Raw genomic sequence first — 20,019 nt, forward strand, 5'->3', positions numbered from 1 at the left:
AGGTGTTGTTGATGATGTGTGCAGTTTTTGTCTCTATAATGCCCTTCTCTTCCTTCTCTGTGCTCTCGTTGCTCTCCTTCTGTGTTGTTCTGTCTCCATCTTATCTGACTAACCTGGATGTCAACTCACGGTAGGTCCTGATGCAAACGTCGCTTCCCTTTTAGGCTTAAAGGGACAAGGGAAAAGGGTTTAACTAACACACAATTCAAAGTTCTACGCAGGCTTTGTTAAGATGGTGGAGTTAATTGTGATATGGGACTTATACTGGGGAAGGTAAACAAATTTTTCTTACAAATTTTGGTTAAGGGGACATTAAATTCCTGCAAATCTACCCAGTTGTAAATGAGGTTGAGTGCAAAGTCTGTTTTGTGTTAATTGTTGGATAATGTGCATCATCAAATGAGTTTCTTAGCAGATCAATTTCTCTGTCAAGACAACAGACTTGTCCATACTTCTGCTTGTTCTGTGCTTGAGCTGAGCGGTTTTCCGCTTGCTCCTTTCCCAGGGAAATACTGCTCTTTAGCTTTAAATCGGAGCAAACAGCAATATGTGGAAAACCTGATTGAAGTTTGCTCTGATTAAGCAGTAAAGGTCGGGGGGGGGCGGGGAGCAGTGGGACAAGAAAGTGTGTGGATAAACTCCACAAGGTGAAATGAAACTCTGAATGAATTTGCATGTATTGGTGACCTGATTGTGTTTGCAAGAATTTTGTGGGGAAGGAACTAGTTTGAAAATATGCAGTACATTTGACCAAGTTAGATCAATGTATTTCGTTTTAAAGATGTGAATTGCTTGAACGAATAACATGTACATTGAGGGTATGTATGCATGCATACAAATGTGCAAGTGTTCCAGTCCCATTTGTTTTATGCAAGGTACAAAAAGAGAATATTGGATTTAGGTGAAGCCCCTGTTTCATTTCCTAGGCACCAACCCCATAGTGAGCACCAGCCACCCTCTCACTAAAGCTACTGAACAGCCAGGCTCTTCCCTTGCTGCATCATGGCAACCCCACTTCCCATAATCCTCTTGCCATAGATTGGTCCCCTTTGTACACAAACCACATAACAACAGTTCCATTGCTTACACTGTTCTCCTTGAAATCTCTCAGAGTTCACAGTTGCCAGAAAGCTAATCTTTATATTCTGAAAGTCAGAGCATTCAGCATTTATGCAGAAAATTACTGAGGTGTTAAATTTATGTAGCAGCTTATCAATATATATACGGGGTAGTTTACAAGCAAATCAATATTAAATACAGCATGTAATAATAAAAATCAACACTAAGAAATTTCAGGCATCCAAAAAATAGACTTTTATTTGCAACAGAAACAACAGAAACCATTTACAAACCAGAGTAAACTTCACTGGCCACAATAGTCCAGGGTTAGTTTAAAGTGCAATTAACAATAGTCTTAACTGAGCCGTGGGTTCTGTCTCTTCCTTTCACTAAATCTGCTGTCCAGTAGACCAGGGATAGGAGACCTGCGGCTCTCCAGATAAAGCGTGACTCTCATCTCTCATCCCTGACCATTGTCTGGGATTGATGTGAGTTCATCAACATTTGGATGGCCTCAGGCCTATAATCTCTGTAGTAGATTATGATGATGATTAATTCATTAATCCCTCTAAGGCAATAGACAGTTAAATAAAAATATGCAATAAAAACACCACATAAAACAGAACAAGACCATTACTAACAAAGTGGAATTTTAAATGCATCAAAATCCAGGTGCTACTGGATAGGCACTACTGTAGGTGCCACATAATGCCAAACCTCAGCAGGGAGCAAGAAGGACCAGGGAGGAGGAAAGTGGTTTTGAGTATGACACCTTTCACATCAAGCCATGGTTTGCCTTATTGTGATATGCGAACCAGGCCACCATCTGCCTTCATTTCTTTTGCCAAAATTCATGTTCCTTTTTATTCTCTTCCTTTGGCAAAGGCTTCCATTTTCTGAAGGAAGCCTTTTGGATAGCTTCCTTGACTCTGCTGGCCTCCTCTTCGCTCCGGGGGCATCTTTCCTGACCTGTATGCAGTCTAGCCGAGCTTCTAGTTTTGAACAATCCCTACCCCCAATAATTTTAGATAGTTTTGACGCCTCTTGACTTTCCCTTTCAACTTCCCTTTTTACCAATCCCCTCATTTTGGGGGAATTTCCTCCTTCAAAGTTGGGCTTTGCCCACTGACATATATGTTGACTTTTTCACCACTAGGATTACTGTTACAATCTGGTCCAACAACCCTTATATCTTGTACCAGGTTCTGGGCACCACTTAAGATTAAGTCCAGGACCGCCACCCCTCTACCCAACGTTTCAATGATTCCGTCATTTAGGGTATCTAGAAATTTTTAACTCTTTATCGTGACTAGAATATGCCCAGTCTGTGTGGTGATGACTGAAGTCAGAGAGAGACGCCAAATTATGAGCAAAATACTGATAAGGAACCTTAGGCTCCCCTTTCGACAACTCTCCTTTTCCTACTCCTGAAGTAACGCTTTATAGATTATGTACATGCATTTCAGTGCTTAGGCAAGGTATGGGAGAAAGGATATGCATGTGTGAAGGGGAACTAGGTTCTCAGTGCATGGTGTTCCTGTGCAAAACATTATGGTGTTGCTTCTCTTCCAGGACAAACAGGATGATGACGATGATGACGAAGAAGAAGGGGAAGGGGAGGGGGAACAGGAAGAGGAGAAGGAACCAGAGAACCTGGGCAAGCTGCAGTTCTCCCTAGACTATGACTTCCAGGCTAACCAGGTAAGGCACCCAAATGGGGCGAGAGAGAAGGGGAAAGGCTATGCACCCAAAGCTGTTGGAGAGATGTCACCCAATGGGAGAACAGTGATAGCAGAAGCAGTTAACACAGTTGGTAGCTATGTGTTATTTAGCCACACATGTCAGAGAGCCTCAGTGGCATTTTGATTTTGAGGGAAAGCAGTTTCAGCGAGATGGCAGTATTGTTGAGAAGCAGTATATGTGAAAGAGAAGCTTTGCTCTTTCCCTGCCCACAGCTTTTCCACTACAGACCCCCCTAAAGCTGATTTTTACCCTCACAAATGTACCAAGTGGAGGAGCTTGTGTGTGTGAAGGAAGAGTTATTTGAAGCAGGGAAGTTGAGGTTAGGAAAAGATTAAACATCCCCTTCTCCCATTCCAAATTCTCACACACTGCTTTTCCTTTAAAATCAGTGGCATGCAATTTTATGCTCTTTTTCTTTTACAGACCAGGTGATGGAATAATGGTGCTTTCCCAGTATACTTTTATTTGTAAGAAGTAATGAGAATGGCTATCTCTTGATGGTTAATGGGGTAATCAGCTTCATGGGCATGACATAGTGGCCAATGGATTTATAGGCCCAGTTTGTGCATGGTGCTAAGCCAAACATACTGACTTAGCATGACAAAATGTGTAAGCTCCAGAAAAATGTTTGAAGTTGCTTGGCTCCTCTGGTTGTTTTGCTGCTGCACTAGTCAAAGCCGTGGTTTGGCTTAGCATTTTATCCAAGCCTGGCTTGCAGTTTTGGTTTCTCAACAAATAATGAGCTTTAGCCGAAGTTTGCCCTGTGGTTTACAGCTCATGGTTTATCTGGGAAGGCTGAACTACAAACGCAAGTTTGGGTGATATGTTAAGTGAAATCATGGCTTGGCTCAGTTTGGTACAGCATCTAAGCAACCAGAAGGACTGGCTGAAATCTCTCCCAGAGACTGCTTGTTTGGGCTGAATAATGGTTTGTTTCAATGTTACAGAAGGGTAGTGTCTGTATTTATTGCAAGCATACTGAAACAGGAACACATTGTTAGTTGCTGCTTTTCATTCTTTGTCATTATTTCACTTACTAAATTACTATACTGCCCTTCTTCCTAGGGCGGTTTACACTGTACAGTTATGTATTTTATATATCATAGCAATAAACTAAACTAAATAAGATGGTATTGCTAGGCGAATTGAAGAAGAACACCTGTGAGTGTAACACAAAAGAGAAGGACAACGTAGGGCATCTAGCAAGAGCAGAAGGAAGGTGACAGTTCATATTAGTTCTGAGGCCAATTTCCTTCTCTGTGCATTGTGCTGTTTGGCATGTGGCCTTGCAAAGCCATTTCATTTCCTAAGACCTATTTTTCCCTGACAGCTCACAGTAGGGATCCTCCAAGCAGCTGAGCTCCCAGCACTGGACATGGGGGGCACATCTGACCCTTACGTCAAAGTCTTCCTGCTTCCTGACAAGAAAAAGAAGTTTGAGACCAAAGTGCAAAAGAAGACCCTTAACCCAACCTACAATGAGACCTTTGTCTTCAAGGTGAGACTTCTGTTGGCCTAGGCATCCTCTGCAGAGGATATACTGCACACTGACATATTTGTGGTAGCCCCCAGAGAGAAAGAAAGAAGCACTGCAGGGAGCAATGCCCAGTGTCGCTCGGAGAAAAATGGGGGGAAATTACTGGCAATCGAAACAAAATGTATTATTGGGCAAGATTATTCCAACAGCCTCTTAAGAGAGTTTGTTCCGGGTGCCAAAGCAGTTATTGAACCACAGTCCTCTGTTCTGTGTAACAGATTCCGTATCAGGAGCTGGGTGGCAAGACGTTGGTGATGGCTATCTATGACTTCGACCGTTTCTCCAAACATGACATCATTGGAGAAGTCAAGGTGCCCATGAACACGGTGGACCTGGGGCAGCCCATTGAAGAATGGAGAGATCTGGAGAGTGCAGAAAAAGAGGAGGCAAGGAGCTGATGGAACTGGAAGCATCTTGTTTTCTTTCATTGCCTTTTGCTGCTGTTTTTTTCAATTACGTTACTTTTTTTTTACCTCAGCTGTGCAATTGTGGGTAGTGATACTTAGCACTGTATGAAGGAGCCCCACACAGAAGGTGAATTTTGCTAAGTTTCCTGAGGTCTTTGGTAGGAGGTTGGCATTGGAGAAATGCAGATTTAGAAGGCTTAGGTTCTTGCTGGGCTGAGCTGCCTTCTTTAAGGAAACCCTCAGTCTCTCAGCAGAGCATCTCTGCACCTCAGCCTTCTGCTACTAAGTGGTCTTTGTGGAAGATCATTTGCCTCTTGTCAGTATCTAAGGACTGGAAACTGATTGGTCAAGTCTAAAAACCAAGTTCTCTACTGCCTAGCTGGAAGAATAAGGTCTTGGATTTAAAAAAATGTAGCATTCATAAGTCAAAAGTGATGCATATTGGTGTGTGCGTTTGTGATGGTGGGGAATCCCTAAACCCTAACTACATATAAACAATGTTGAGTCCAAAATTGGCTATTTATTACTTTTCAGGAAATAAATCTTAACATCATTATGGGGTTTCTCACCTCAATGATTTCCGAGGGGTGGAGGAACTTGTTATTCCTCCTGCCTTAGACTGGAGCTGTGCATCCAGCCCGTGTGGTATAGAGGTTAGTGCGTTGGACTAGGACCTGTAAAACCAGGTCAGTCAGGAACCACTCTGGGTGATTGGACTAGGACCTGTAAAACCACTCAGTCAGGAACCCTCTGGGTGATTTTGAGCCAGTCGCTATCTCTCAGCCTAACCTACCTCACAGGGTTGCTGTGAAGATAACATAGAGAAGGTAATAAATTTATGTCACCTTGACCCCTTGAAGGAACGGGGAGATCTAAATGTAATAATAACTAAAAATGCATAAAGACAGCTCATTGTACTTTGAATGTATTGTCTGCTGTTCCTCTGGTTTTAGTATTAATGCCTGTGTATAAGCGTACCAAAATATGGAGTAATCTCGCTGTTATTTATTCAATTTCTCACCCACCCTTCACCATAAAGTCCCAGGGTGGGTTACAGCAATTTATAAATGCAATATTAAAATAAGTTAGAAACAAATTACGGTCAAGCGAATAGGACGGTCCTTAAAGTATATATCTCAAATGTCAAAGGCCAAGATAAAGAGGTGCATCTTCAGCATGTGACAGACAACATAAGGAAGGTGTCAGATGCTTCTCCTGCTCCTGACACCAGGTCCTTTGCTTTCCTGGCTGGAGGAGGCGATGGTGGCCATAGTTGTAATGACAGGGCAACATTCAAATTATTTGTCTGCTAGACGGTGAGAAGGGGCAGTGTGAACAGGGCAGTTGTGTTATGCCATGACTTAGGACTCTGAACTTTTATTGGCGCTGAGTAGAACTCCAGATTTCATTGCTCTCCCTGTTTCCCTCAACAGCCAGAGAAACTGGGAGACATCTGTATCTCATTACGGTATGTTCCCACTGCCGGGAAACTCACTGTCTGCATCCTGGAGGCCAAGAACTTGAAAAAGATGGATGTCGGAGGACTTTCAGGTGAGTGCAGAACAACTTCATGCCCACCAGATGGCACCTCAGAGCCAGGACCAAAGGATTTTCTGGGCATTTTTGCACAATGAGGCATAAAGTAGTTCTTACTTTCATTGCTTTGTAATATGAATGTATAACCCACACCTGCCAAAATGCTGTTCTTCCTCTTTCTCTATATTATTCCTCTTAATTACTTTATTTTGATTTGGGGGTTTTTTAACCTGCCCTTCACTCTAAGGTCTCAGAGTTCCTTTTTTGGGGGGGGGGTCCCATGGCCTCTTGTTGCTTAAGTCTGAGTGACACTAGCTTCCCATACGGCTGTGACCATTTATAGCTATGGCTTCTTGACCCACCCACCCCAAAAGGGAGAGTCGTACTGGTGTAGTTGAAATACCTGCAACTGTATGGAAAGTTGCTTTCTTCAGCTTCCTGCATAGGACTGTGGCCATTTCAATCTTGAGATGTCAGCCATTCCACTAGAGAAGCGTGAACCAGCCTTATGCTGCCCCAGGACGTGAGGAAAACCTGCTGGGTCAGGCCAAAGGCTCCTCTAGTCCAGCATCCTGTTCTCCCAGTGGCAAACCAGATGCCTGTGAGAAGCCCACAAGCATCCCCTGAGCTGAGGAAAGCACTTTCCCCACTTGCGATTCCACACGGTGGAAGTAGAGCGCAGCCATCATTGCTAGTAGCCTTGTGCTCCATGCATTTGTCTAAGCCTCTTATCCCAAGTTGGTGGGTATCTTGAGCTTTTACAAAAGAGATAAGAACTCTCTGGGAAGAGGAGGAGGATCCACAGGAAATGCATCCTACATAAGTGGCTCAAAACGACCAACGATTCCAGATTATGAAGCAAAAAGTTAATGGCATCTCTGTCTGTCCTGTTCCTCTGTGCACCATGGCTAATTCCTAGCTGTTTCCCCTTGAGGTTTCCTTTCAGTGTGTGTTAGCTGCCTGCGAAGTCTGAACTGCTTAGCCTTGCTTTTCAGATCCCTATGTGAAGATCCACCTGCTGCAGAATGGCAAGAGGCTCAAGAAGAAGAAGACCACCGTCAAGAAGAAGACTCTGAACCCCTATTTCAACGAGTCGTTCAGCTTTGAAATCCCCTTTGAGCAGATACAGGTTCACCTGCTTCTCACTTGAGGGAGTTTGGGGGAGGGCCATGCAAAGGGCTCCCAGGTCACTGAGCTCATCCGTGGGCTGATAAAGTTCTCTGCCATCTTACCTGTATCATGTGATCTTATGTTGGCCTCTCAAAGTGCATAGGCCAAATCTCTGAATAGTCTAGCCTCATTTCCTCCCTGTTGGCAATGGAAGGGGAATGTTCTCAAGGGATAAGCTTTAAAAAGCTTGGTGAGTTTTGTACAGGGTGAATCCTGTAAAACAGTGTTTCCCAACCTTGGGCCTCCAGATGTTTTTGGCCTACAACTCCCATCATCCCTAGCTAGCAAGACCAGTGGTCAGGGATGATGGGAATTGTAGTTCAAAAACAGCTGGAGGCCCAAGGTTGGGAAACACTGCTGTAAAAGATTTGATTTAAGTTAGGCATTTTTTTAACAAGTCCAGGCCTGATCGGTCCAACCATTCTCTGATGAGGGACATGTTTTGTACTGCACTTATTTTATTTCTTTACTACATTTATATCTCCCCTTTTCCTCTGAGGAGATAAAGGCATCATAGATGATTCCCCCTCCCCCTTCCCCTTTTATCCCCACAGCAACACTTTGTGATAACAAAATAAAAAAATTCCTTCCCAGTAGCACCTTAAAGACCAACTAAGTTAGTTCTTGGTATGAGCTTTCGTGTGCATGCACACTTCTTCAGATACACTGAAACAGAAGTCACCAGACCCTTCTATATAGTGAGAAGGTGGGGAGGTGTATTACTCAGAAGGGTGGTGGGAATGGGTGATTGATTCCCACCACCCATTCCCGCCACCCTTCTGAGTAATACCCCTCCCCACCTTCTCACTATATAGAAGGGTCTGGTGACTTCTGTTTCAGTGTATCTGAAGAAGTGTGCATGCACACGAAAGCTCATACCAAGAACTAACTTAGTTGGTCTTTAAGGTGCTACTGGGAAGGAATTTTTTTATTTTGTTTTGACTATGGCAGACCAACACGGCTACCTATCTGTAACTGGAACTTTGTGATAAGTGAGGCTGAGATATAGCAACCCACCCAAGGACACAGTGTGAGCTTCATGTATGAATGAGGATTTGAACCCAAGTCTCCCTCATCCTCATCCAACCCTCGTAATTGCTGCACCAGCACTCAGTTCATTGTTTCCCATCATAGGACACCAATGTTGTAAAGAGCAACCTGAAGCCTGCCAGAGTGCAGTTTCAGTGTCTCCAACCAGAGCTCGGTTGTGCACATTTTGCTCATTCGGTCCAAACACTATATGGAATAAAGGAGAAGGAAGCATGAGCTACAGCTGCCCTCTTGGTTGTGTCAAAATTAAGTCCTCCATAGACCTCAGGGTGGTTAACAACATAAAAAAAGAACAAAACATATAATAAAAAGAACAAAAGCAAACCAATAATCCCACAACATATTCAAAAGGGTATTGGATGTCAGTTAGCCCAAGGCCTGGTTAAAAAAGGAACGTTTTTGCCTGGTGTCTAAAGGTGTGTAATGAAGGCACCAGGCGAATCTCTCTGAGAAGAGCATTCCAGAGATGGGGAGCCACTGCAGAGAAGGCCCATTCTCATGTTGCCATCCTCCGGACCTCTCGTGGAGGAGGCACACAAAGAAGGGCCTCAGATGGTGATTGCAGGGTCTGAGTGGGTTTATATGGAGACAGGCAGTCCTTGTAGTCCTGCGCCACATCCCTACCTGATTCTGATTCTGTTTCTTCTATCATCAGTTTAGGTGATGATTGTTTAGCTGGTGCCATCTGAACCATACTGAACCCACAAGCTGTTTTTGTGTCTTCCTGCAAGCCACATTTCAGTCAAGATTTGATTTTAAAGGTGTTTTGACACTGAGAGATTTTGGATTTAATATCTTTTGCTGTGTTGCCCGTACACCACTGCTTTGGTGGATTTCTTGTGGCTTTGTGGTGCCCAACTATCTGTGAAGGGATTGTAGTGTGTGTTGGGGGGCACTCTGCAGTGGCTGAACCAGTGATAGGGGAATAGGATAGTTCTTGTGAATACAGAAGTCGGCCATTCCTGATCCATAGGGCCCCCTTTCAGATCTAATGATAGTAAAGCATTAAGACACACAGCAGAATTAGATTACATAGCCGTTCTATGATAGCATTGCCCGCGTGAACTGTTTAAAATAGCATGCTTTGATGTTAATGCCTAGTAATGAGTTTAGGGATTTTACAAAGGGGGGGGGGGGAGAATGAACCATCTCAAGCCATCCGAGCCTTGTCCAAATCCCATAATTTCTGTGTACTTATCCATAAAATGATGTAGAGTCCTATTAACATATAATCACTTGTGTAAATGATGCATAGTAACTAGCTCGCTGTAGCTGCATCCAGGGAGCGTTCTGCAGAATCCATTGTTAAAGCTTTTAACCTGGTCTGGGTCACTTCAAGCTGCAGGTGTAGCTCACAAAGCAATGCTATGTATGCCTACTTGGATGTAAGCCTCATGGAGTTGGTCCCACATGAGTGTATACAGTGGTGCCTCGCAAGACGAAATTAATCCGTTCCGTGAGGCTCTTCGTATAGCGGTTTTTTCGTCTTGCGAAGCAAGCCCATTGACAGCTTAGCGGATTAGCGCTATTAGCGGTTTAGCGGCTTTTAGCGGATCAGCTGATAAGCGGCTTATCAGCGGATCAGCTGATAAGCGGCTTAGGGCTTAGGAAAAGGGGGGGGAGGGAAAAAACCCCGCAGGAACTCGCAAGACATTTTCGTCTTGCGAAGCAAGCCCATAGGGAAATTCGTTTTGCGAAGCGCCTCCATAACGGAAAACCCTTTCGTCTAGCGGGTTTTCCGTCTTGCGGGGCACCACTGTATAGGATTGCAGCCTCAGCTGATGCATTGTACATGCTTCCATCAAATTTATCAGTTAAAATTTGACAGAATAAGTGTACTTTCTTGTTTTGTTTTTACATAATGCAGGCGTAGCAGATACTTTTTTAGAGGTTTTTCCTCATATAAGAGAGTTTTTTAAATCAATATTTCCAGTTACAAACAATTCTTTTGAGTGGATTAAGGCTTCGGTCCTATAAGCACTTGCCTGGGAACAAGTTTCATTGAACTCAATGGGGCTTCTTTCTGAGAAGGCAAGCATAAGATTGCACTGTAACAATTCAATCTGAGCAATCCAGTGATTTAAACATTGCAGCCCTAGTCACATACAAATCACATGCATCAAATTTTGCGTGCATCATCTCATCTTTGCAGCAAGCTCTTGTTCAACCAAAAATACATGCTATTTCTGGTCAGGATTCCCCCAATGAGATTGTCACCCTGTTGTGATCCTCTGCTCCTTGCCCATTAATCCCAGAACAATCCCATTGCTCCTAAAGCCTGACATGTGGGAACAAACCAGCAACTATCATTTCCAGCCTTTAAAAAAATAAGATCAACTGAGCACCTACTGAACTTTAAACGGAAGTAGTATACCATAATACTAATTTCTCTTTTTTGCCTCCCATCCAGAAAGTGCAAGTTGTGATTACTGTGCTGGATTATGACAAGCTGGGGAAGAACGAAGCCATTGGCAAAGTATTTGTCGGCAACAAATCCACTGGCACGGAGCTAAGGCACTGGTCTGACATGCTGGCCAACCCACGCCGTCCCATTGCCCAGTGGCATTCCCTGAAGCCTGAAGAGGAGGTGGATGCAGCTCTTGGGAAAAACAAATAGGCAGCTCCATACCCCAGCATCACCTTCTGAACATTCAAAGTGATCCAGAGCTATCAATACCTCAGTTAGGCAACGTTTGGTTTCTGTTCCGTTCTGTTTTCTAAGCTGCAATACCCCTTCTTTGATGGCTGTAGAGGGATTCTGGATGAACTCGAGAGCATCCAGAGGGGAGAAGGTTTAAAGACACAGCTGTTCCTTTCGCATTCTTCAAAGTAGTTTTGTCTGCTGCATGTTCCATCGTCTCTCTGTGTCGTTCTCTTCGAGCGCAAAGCAAGCTTCGTTCTTGGGTTTCTCCCCAAGACCACCATGAATAGCAGCACAAAGCAAGCTTTGCTTTTACTCGCTTTGGGATCTTCTTCCTTAAATTGGACCTTTGAAAACCGTGCTTGGATGATACCAGAGCCTGACAATGTGAGTTGACCAGATACACTGTGCTTGCTTTGGAAGACAGCAAGGTGCACGAAGTGGTGCTCTTGGGAACCATACGAGCATCTTCACACTTCGAGATTGGTGGCCTTCAGCCATTGGCCACCTAGCAGAGAGGACAAGGAGCAACTCTGGCACTGGAACATCCCTGATTATGTGGATAGCTGGTGGCTTAAGTCTCTTTGGTGAGGGGAGTGTGGTTTTGAGCATACAAATTACCTAATACTAATTGCCCTGTATTATCTAGGTAATGCAGTGGGTCTTCTGCTCCCTTATAGTTTTCAGTTCTTGAGTAGAACAGTGGAGTGGCACTAGGAGGTTATTGGAGTGCAATAACTGCACTTGCGAGTTGCCACTCTTCTGTCTTAAGTGCAGGGCAGAGCATAAAACACACTTTGTTTTTGAAGGACAGCACCACGGGATATTTATGCCAGTAGCCTTACCATGTGGAAATTAGAAGGCCCAGCCCTGCAGGTAAGTCAACTTCTAGATAGCGGTGTTAAACTGGGTGCATAGTGGAAAACGGTAGCAAGAACCTCAATGCAGCTTTGAGACCTGAAGAAAACGGCAGCCCTGGGTTGGTTTGCATACAGTTCTCATCCTGCCTTGCACTGCCATCTCTCTTTTGTGGACACAGCAACCTAAATCTGAAGAGATGTAGAGATATTTAGCTGGAAGCTTAATTTGCGTCCATATGTCAGTGGTAAGGCACGTGCATTGTATGCAAAAAGATCCCAGGTTCCACCCATTGTGCCCTCAAGTATCACTGGGAATGTCCTCTGTCTGGAGAGCCGCTGCCCATCCGAGTAGACAGCACTGGGATAGGTGGCCTGACTCAGTATAAGACAGTTTCCTACATTCCTAACATCTTAAGGATTTTTTTCAGCCAAAGGCGTATGGGAAGTACCTGTGTTTTTTCTAATGCTCTGATGATCTGATAGATGGGAAGAGCAGGGAGGACAAGCAGATTTGCCCAAAGGCCTACAGAATGCTGTATTGATCTTAGATTAATTTATCTAATTTCTCAATTAGGAGAGTTGAATCAGCTTTCGGCTGGGAGCCTTCTCCCCCACCCCCCACCCCCCAACCCCGCATCGTCGCTCTTGGCTAGTAGAGGGAGCATTGTGCATGTTCGAGTTTAGAGGGAAAGCGAATCCATTCCAACCTAAGGACCAAAGATGCACCAAAGGCAGCAGCATCTCCTATTCTATATAATATTGTCCGGCTGCCAAAAACATTTATGGTTTCTTTGCTGATCCCAGAGGGATAAGCCATATTATCTTTGCTACCTAGTGTTTGCACTGATCCCTGAAGGGCCTGCCTGTTTCATTTGTTGCACCAGATACCAATGTCTTGGACGTATTGACTCCCTGTTCAGGTTGTTGGAGCAGGAAGGATGTAGACACTGGCACCACTCGCAGCAGTGAATGTGGGCCTGATGCTTTTATGTTTGCCTTGGTTGTGTTCCATTTAGTCACCATGGTGGTCCTTGGACCTTTTGGTGCTGATAGGGGGAAAACAGATTCTAGCCACGAAGGTGGTTGAGCAAGGCTCAGGCTTTATACAAGTTGCAGATTCAGGGAGCAAAAGGCCTCAAAAAACTGTCCTGTGAGGGCAAAATATTTAGCCAAGGAAGATCTCTTGTACAAGCTTCTTCATTGGCTTAGCTTGGACCGAATCAGTCCTGCTTACCATGATCATTTTAATATTTTGGCTGCACAGCCAAATAGCGACTTATACTTTTGTGTTTGTAGGAATAGACAGAGAGAGAGAGAGAGCACTGGTGGAGTTCTGAGCATGCAGAATAAGGCAGTCCTTGTGCTTCAGCAGCCTCTGTGGCAATAATGTCTCCCTTCCTATTCTGGCCACCAAGGCAAGACTTAAGTACCAATATTGGCTTTAAGGTTCTCAGCTGCCTGTCAGCCACCTGTAAGGAATTCTGAGCTTGAAAGAACAGTTTGGCTAATGCAGACAAAGCATAGGGTTCTTGGGTGTTGTATGCTGACCTCCCATGGGTTGTAGGGTTCTTTGAATTCTTCATTTCTCAGCTAGCTAGGGTTAGGCCTCAGGTCTAGCTGGGCGGCAATAGCCGTCTCTCTGTTTTGTGCCATTCCAGCCCACAGATGAGAACTGAATGTTCCTCCATATACAAAAACGAAACAAGAATCCTGCCGTGTAGAAAACTAGCATGACAGAAGGCATCTCCTTTGTTGGTTTGTTTGTACGGAGGAGCATTCCATTGTGTGATCTTCCCCTTTCAATCTCAAATGGTACAGCCCAGAAACTAGCCCTTAGAAATTGGTTGTTCTTGCCCAAATGGGTCATTGCAAGCAGAGTAATCCCAGGATCATTCATGTACAGACAGAATTAAACCACTTTGGTTGTAGGGGTGAGTAAATACCTTGATGTTAATGCACTTTGGGCCTTGGCTCTGCTTCTTTTTCCTTCCTCACCAACTTTACTACAGAGATGGAAAGGGAGAGCCATCACCAGCTGCTTAAAAATGCTCTAGAAATATGAAGAAAAGAAATGGGAGGGACTCTTTAAAGGTCTTCAGCATGCTTCCCTGCAAGTTTCCTTCTTGGATTAATCAAACCTAAAAAGCTACAATTGCAGCCCTGTCCACTCTGCACATTGCTACCATGGTATCACCACCTGTGGGTTGTGCTCCTAAGCCCCATGAAGTGAGACCTGGGTTTATTTATTAATCAGACCTGCAGGACCATATGCAATAGTGCCTATGCTTAATCAGAAAAAAATAAATCACTGCAGCATCTCTGAAAAGATAGCTTTGGTACTGGTTTGTTCTTTTTTTAAAAAAACAAAAACAAATATGTCCATCCCCACTAAAGGGTACATTAAATTTGTTCCCGATTAAGGGTAGATAAAATCTGTGCCTCTCTTAGCTTTTAATGCTGCCACTGGCAAAGATAGGGTTTTAAGGCATCCTTGCAGAAGGATGTCCTTGTGGAGTTCTGAATCTGTCCATGAGATTCTTCTTCTTAACCTAGACATGGCACCATCCCTAATCAGATGCCATCGCAACAGCACCACTGTAGTGCCAGGAAGTCCCAATAGCAGAGGGAAGGATCACATGTTTCTGTCCACAAAGATCAAAAGGTGCCTTTGCAGGTTGTAAGCATGATGGAATAATGAGCTCTTCATCCCGCAGAGATTCTCATGAGGTTCTGCAATGTCCTGCTTTCTTAAATAGTGGGTGAGCACTGGAATCTATGGGTGCGTGCGCATTTGTGCCAGTGTGCCAGTCTTTGTGTACAGTTCCTAGTCACTGCAGGCATCTATACATTTGGATAATGGCTGCCAAACCAATTTGTATTATTTTGTTACAGTGAATTACAGTGCTGATTATCTTCCCAGGTTATGCTTCTTTTGCCTCCTCTTACCTACAGCTGTAGAACCTGATGCCAGTTCTCTCCCAGATCCACCATCGTTTGGTGGGATTACTTTGCTTTGATCTGCAAAATACTAACATTTATAACTGTTTCTAGTGCAGAAGCCGTGTTAAGTCTGTTGCAAGGAGTGCAGCAAAGAGTCGTGTTTCACCTTTAAAGCCCAATACATTTATTATGGTGCAAACAAATATATACCATAATATAAATTTTGTTGATTTGCAACTGTGTGATGTATTATGTAAAGCTTACAAACGTCACTTCCTTCCCTGGATTGGCAATTCATGCTTCTAAGCAGTGTCACTTGAGGCTTACCGGTTCTTAATTCACACTAAAGAAAGGGGGGGGGGTAGCAGAATCTATGTGGCACTCCAAATTGCCTCATTGACAATCATGCAATGGCTGCAAAATTCATAAGGTTGGATAGAGAGCTGCCTTTTTGTGAATGGAAAGGACTGGAATCCAGCAGAGGCTCTTGCTGAAAGGAACTGGGGCAACTTTCACCATTCCCCATCTTCCATGTCCTCTGGAAGAGCTTTTCAGGATGAAGTCATCCTGGCCTCCTGGAATTCTGCTTGTGGGAAGTCTGGATCCAGCTCATAGCTTAAATTTACCTTGAGTTAGCATTTATATTGCCAATTCACATGTGGCTATAAAGGTGATGTCTACGTAAACAGATGGCAGTAAGATACAAAGTAATCTATAGCCTCATAATAAGATACTGTGCATGTGGATGCATATATCTATTGATATTTCAAGAGGCATGTAGACAGTTTGTGAGGGCTCAGGTGAGCATTGCATTGAAGATGCCTCCATATCAATAGTGGTTATGGGCATAGATTAATCTTGCTGAATTAGAACAAATATGTTTGAAGAATTTGAATTTTTGCAAGCAAAAAGGATCAGACTGCACTGCAAAATGGCAACATTGCCACACAAACCCAGTTCTGTTACTCTTCTCCTGCTGATAAACGATCCAGGGTGTCCTCTTTGAAACCAATGATGTGGAAATAATAGCACTAAGAACCAGGTCGGAACACACAGCCATTAATGAATGGTGTCTCCAACTTCTACAGTTTAAAATGGGGGAGCTGTAACTTTAATACACAATATAAATGTATTTTGGTTTTAATTTCTTTTTCTATAAAGGGGGAGAAAAAGTGAACCAACTCAAGCCATCTGAGCCTCATCCTAATCCCATCATTTGTGTGTACTTATATATAAAATGATATAGAGATCTATTAACATAAACGAAACCCTCTTGTAAGCAATGCATGATGCCTAGCCAGTATGTAAGTAGCAGCAGCATGCAACGAGCAGAACCCATAGACCATGTGTGTCATTGCCCATTTTCTAGAATACAGTCAGGCTACAGAGTTATTTTTAAAATGTGGTGTGAATGAATTTATTTTACCTAATAAGATGGGGGGAGGGGACTGTAAAAAAAATAAATAAGAGAGAGTGGTTGTAACAATGTAAGTTTATTTTCAATAAAAAGTAATAATTTTTTAAATAAAAAAGCAACAAAGCATGCCTGATCCATTAAAAAAAATATTCATAGAAGCGTTGTATGGGGTGGGGTGGGGGATACAACACCAACAATATGGCAGTGGATTTCATCAGTGTGTTGTAATCTATATTTACAAAACTGTAACTTGTTGCATTTTTACCATGTCCTAGTAGCAGCAACATTGCCGCTTCCATGTTCTGTGTCGTGCTGAAGCATTTCACTGTTGAAGCAAATTTAGAAGCCATATTAGATCACAGGCTGCCAGGATCCTGAAACTGGGATTGGCTGACAGGTGATCCCCAGTCTCTCCTCTCCCTCGCTAATGTTTCCCCGCCTCTGTCTTTGTCTATCGTGCTGTCCATGTCTTACGTTATTCCTGGGGACGTTTGTGCATGACAGAGACCCAACTTGGAGGCTGTGGCTTCACTTTGGGTTGGAGCTCTGAAGGAAAGCCATCAAGTATGGGCCTTTCGACACTGGCTGCGAATAACATCGTTCTGACGTTCTTTCTTGGTCAACAGTCAGGATTAGCTTCAGCATTTGAGGCAGCCATTCAGGGATCAAAACACCCTGGCAGATCACATCAGTGCTGGTGTCTCTATTAACCCTCTTGTCCACCCATCTTCCCCAGCTGAAGGCTTATCCGGTGGCAGTGGATGGATCTGGGAAGACCACTGTTAATACTTTCCCATGATGCCCTGGAACACCCAACATAGCATTATGGGAAATTTCAATGGTTCTTAGCCACCTCAACTGCTACCAGATAAGCCAACAATTTTTCTTAAAAACCACAACTGGAGTTTTTAAAACCACAATTGGAGCAGTGGGCAGACATGGGGAAGGTCTATAGTTCCTGTATCAGCATGATGTGTTCATCTAGAGCAGGAGCACCTTCTGGGTGTTTTCAGACTCCCAACTCCATCAGTCTCAGCCACCTTGAGCTGTAGTCCAGTAATGGCTGGATGACACCATGCCCAGAGGAAGTTTTGGGTAGTGGATGGGAAGGATTCAAAGGGAGTAGTGCTCACCTTGGGGAGGAGAATAGGAAGTGGGATAGTCTATTTCAAGCTAGGCCAGACAGCGACCCTGTTTAGGCAAAACTCTCACATCTTCTTTGAATGCATGTTTAGCAGAACAGGAAGGGGCACACCTGCATTGGCTGTGAACCCCCAACATGCAGTTAAAAGTCTGAACATGGCCCATTGATACATGGCAGGGCTTCACAGGAATCTTATCTGGTCAAGCATTTCCCATTGTGCGTTCACTGCCAGTGAGGTTTTGTCTGAACAAGGGGCTGTCTGTGGGGAAAAAGGAAAATGGTGGCATCCTCAAGCGATGAGATTGCTGGGGCCCTTTAGGCTACTTCTGTAACACCCAGTTCTGAAAGGAATTATAGGACTATTTTTTGAAAAAGCCTCTGTTCCAAGCGATTGTTGATCCAAGTTTTCTGGCCATAGCACCACTCCACGAGGCGTGTGTTGTCAATGAGCTTGGCAAAAAACAACAACATAGTGCGAACTGGGCTTTATCTCAGCTTATCAACAGCACTATAAAACTGCAGGATGACATCAAAAAAGCGGCAGGTAGCACGAACGTTATGAATGGATGGAGTACAGATTTGGACATGATGACCCAGGTCACAGCAGGCTGGCTGCTAAAATCTGCTCCTATCCTTCATGCAGGTGTATAGCGCAATGTGGCAAAGTGGGATTGTTAAAGGCAGCACTTCAAGGAACAGTTTGAAAAGTTGGCACGTCCATTTGAGGGGTGGCAGATATACAGACCATAAACTCAAGAGGTGGCCTAGGTGATACACACCCACACATCCAAAAAAGGCTAGAGAAAGGCTTCAAACCTTTGATATTCTGAGGCAAGGCTTTTGCTTCCTTTGCCTCCTCTTCCAGCCAGGCCCTCTGTCACATACAAACGTCCTGAACCAACTCATTTCTTGGCCCCACTTCATTCCCACCATTTCTGGTGCAGCCTGAGCTCTGCAGCACTGACCTCCAACCCCCACCCCCAACCCTCTCTGCAGGAAGCTGCTTTTAATGCTCCCTTTCCTGTCCTCATGTGGACCATTTCTGTCTCTATTGTTAAATTGTTATTTTGTAATGATATGTGTCTCCTTATTAAAGAAACTAGCTGAAAGACCCAGCCGTTCTCTGTTTTCCTGTTATTTACATAAGTGCATTTTTCTTAATAGGAATACTTATTGGATCTCAGAATTAAGAGAGACTCAGCTGGAGGACAAAGTCCCTTTATAGAAGAGGGAATTTTGGCAGAGATCCCATGTTCAAAAGAAATCAGTGGATAGTGAAGGGAGAACCGTCCCTGTTTGCATTTTCAAAACAACTTACACAGTAGAAACATCCAACAGGCAAATCAGTGATTTAAGTGTCAGGCGTCATACCTTTCTCATGGAGTCATCTCATATATTACATCCAGTGTTGTCGTCTTCTTCTTTGGCAATCACTTGTAGCTGAAGAAGATTGTCTTCCATGAATATGGTCTTAACAGTGTGTCCATAGACGACTGTGGAGGCCAATTTTGGATCTGCACATCTTTCCACAGTGGGGACATAGGTTACCGGGTAGGAGTTGATAGCGGTGAGGATTTGCCAAACATGCCTTCCTCTTAGCTCGTTTCTCCCTTTCATCCCAAGTTCGTGCTTCAAAATCCTTGATGCCTTTGGTCAAGGCTGCTCTCCAATTGCAGCGCTCGTAGGGAGTCATTCCATCTATTACATCCACTGTTATAGAATTCTGCACTGTACCAATGCAGACTGCAGGGGAGATCCTATTAATGCTCTTCCCATATTAGCATTTTTTGAAAAGGCCATGGAGCAAACTACCAGGGAAAAAGGACTGACCTTTGCTCAGTGGCTAATTTGCTATATGCAGGCAGCTTTTAATTGTTATGGGGAGGGGGGGTGGTGGGGGGGGCACTGAATACTTCATTAATCTAATGACAAAATAGTTTCAAAATAATTGAAAATCCTCACAACAGGGCATAAAATGTAGCTTCTGTTCTATTCATTTCTAAAAAGTATGTGTTGGCAAACATTCAACTCAAGCAAAGGCTTTCCACTTTTTAGTCAATTTCAACTCCTATGTATGGAAGGCATAGGTAAAGGTAAAGGGACCCCTGACCATTAGGTCCAGTCATGGCCCACTCTGGGGTTGCGAAGTTAGCCATTAGATATAAAAACGTGGCATACTGCCATTGTTTCAGTGACATGTCTCTTTATCACAGTTCAACAGCCCCTTCATATTGTCCTGGTCCATATTTCCAATGGCAAGGAAATGTAGCAAATGCTAAGTTAAGGGGGATGATAGGATCTACATCACTTGGATCCTCATGCAGTTTCATTGAGACTTTCATGTGTTGCTATTATTTTCGGCCACTGCATCAAGTTTCCCATCTGACTAAGACAAATGTAACCTTAGTTCAAAGTAGAGCAAACATTCATGAGGAGATGGGGAAACTTCTACTTCCCCCAGTGACTCACCAAAGCATCCTGAGACCATGCTCTCACTATTAAGATAGACTCAGGC

The 20,019-nt window shown here is 43.8% G+C and overlaps 1 protein-coding gene across 4 annotated transcripts in view; it reads left to right on the plus strand.

Annotated features, from left to right (window-relative positions):
- The window catches only part of SYT2 (synaptotagmin 2), a 153,907-nt gene extending 140,941 nt beyond the window's left edge, over positions 1 to 12,966 (plus strand). For 3 of the 4 annotated variants that reach the window (XM_081867019.1, XM_081867021.1, XM_081867020.1), the window contains 6 exons: positions 2,632 to 2,760; positions 4,133 to 4,300; positions 4,558 to 4,725; positions 6,180 to 6,297; positions 7,278 to 7,411; positions 10,913 to 12,966. In XM_081867019.1, the coding sequence (XP_081723145.1) occupies positions 2,632 to 2,760; positions 4,133 to 4,300; positions 4,558 to 4,725; positions 6,180 to 6,297; positions 7,278 to 7,411; positions 10,913 to 11,119 (924 nt within the window). In that variant the 3' untranslated portion in view covers positions 11,120 to 12,966. The remainder of the gene's footprint in view (positions 1 to 2,631; positions 2,761 to 4,132; positions 4,301 to 4,557; positions 4,726 to 6,179; positions 6,298 to 7,277; positions 7,412 to 10,912) is intronic. The other variant, XM_081867022.1, reaches the window with a different exon arrangement.
- Positions 12,967 to 20,019: the final 7,053 nt, after the last annotated feature.

The sequence above is a fragment of the Podarcis erhardii genome, assembly GCF_964252035.2.
Source record: "Podarcis erhardii genome assembly, chromosome: 6".
In the NCBI taxonomy this organism is placed as follows: domain Eukaryota; kingdom Metazoa; phylum Chordata; class Lepidosauria; order Squamata; family Lacertidae; genus Podarcis; species Podarcis erhardii.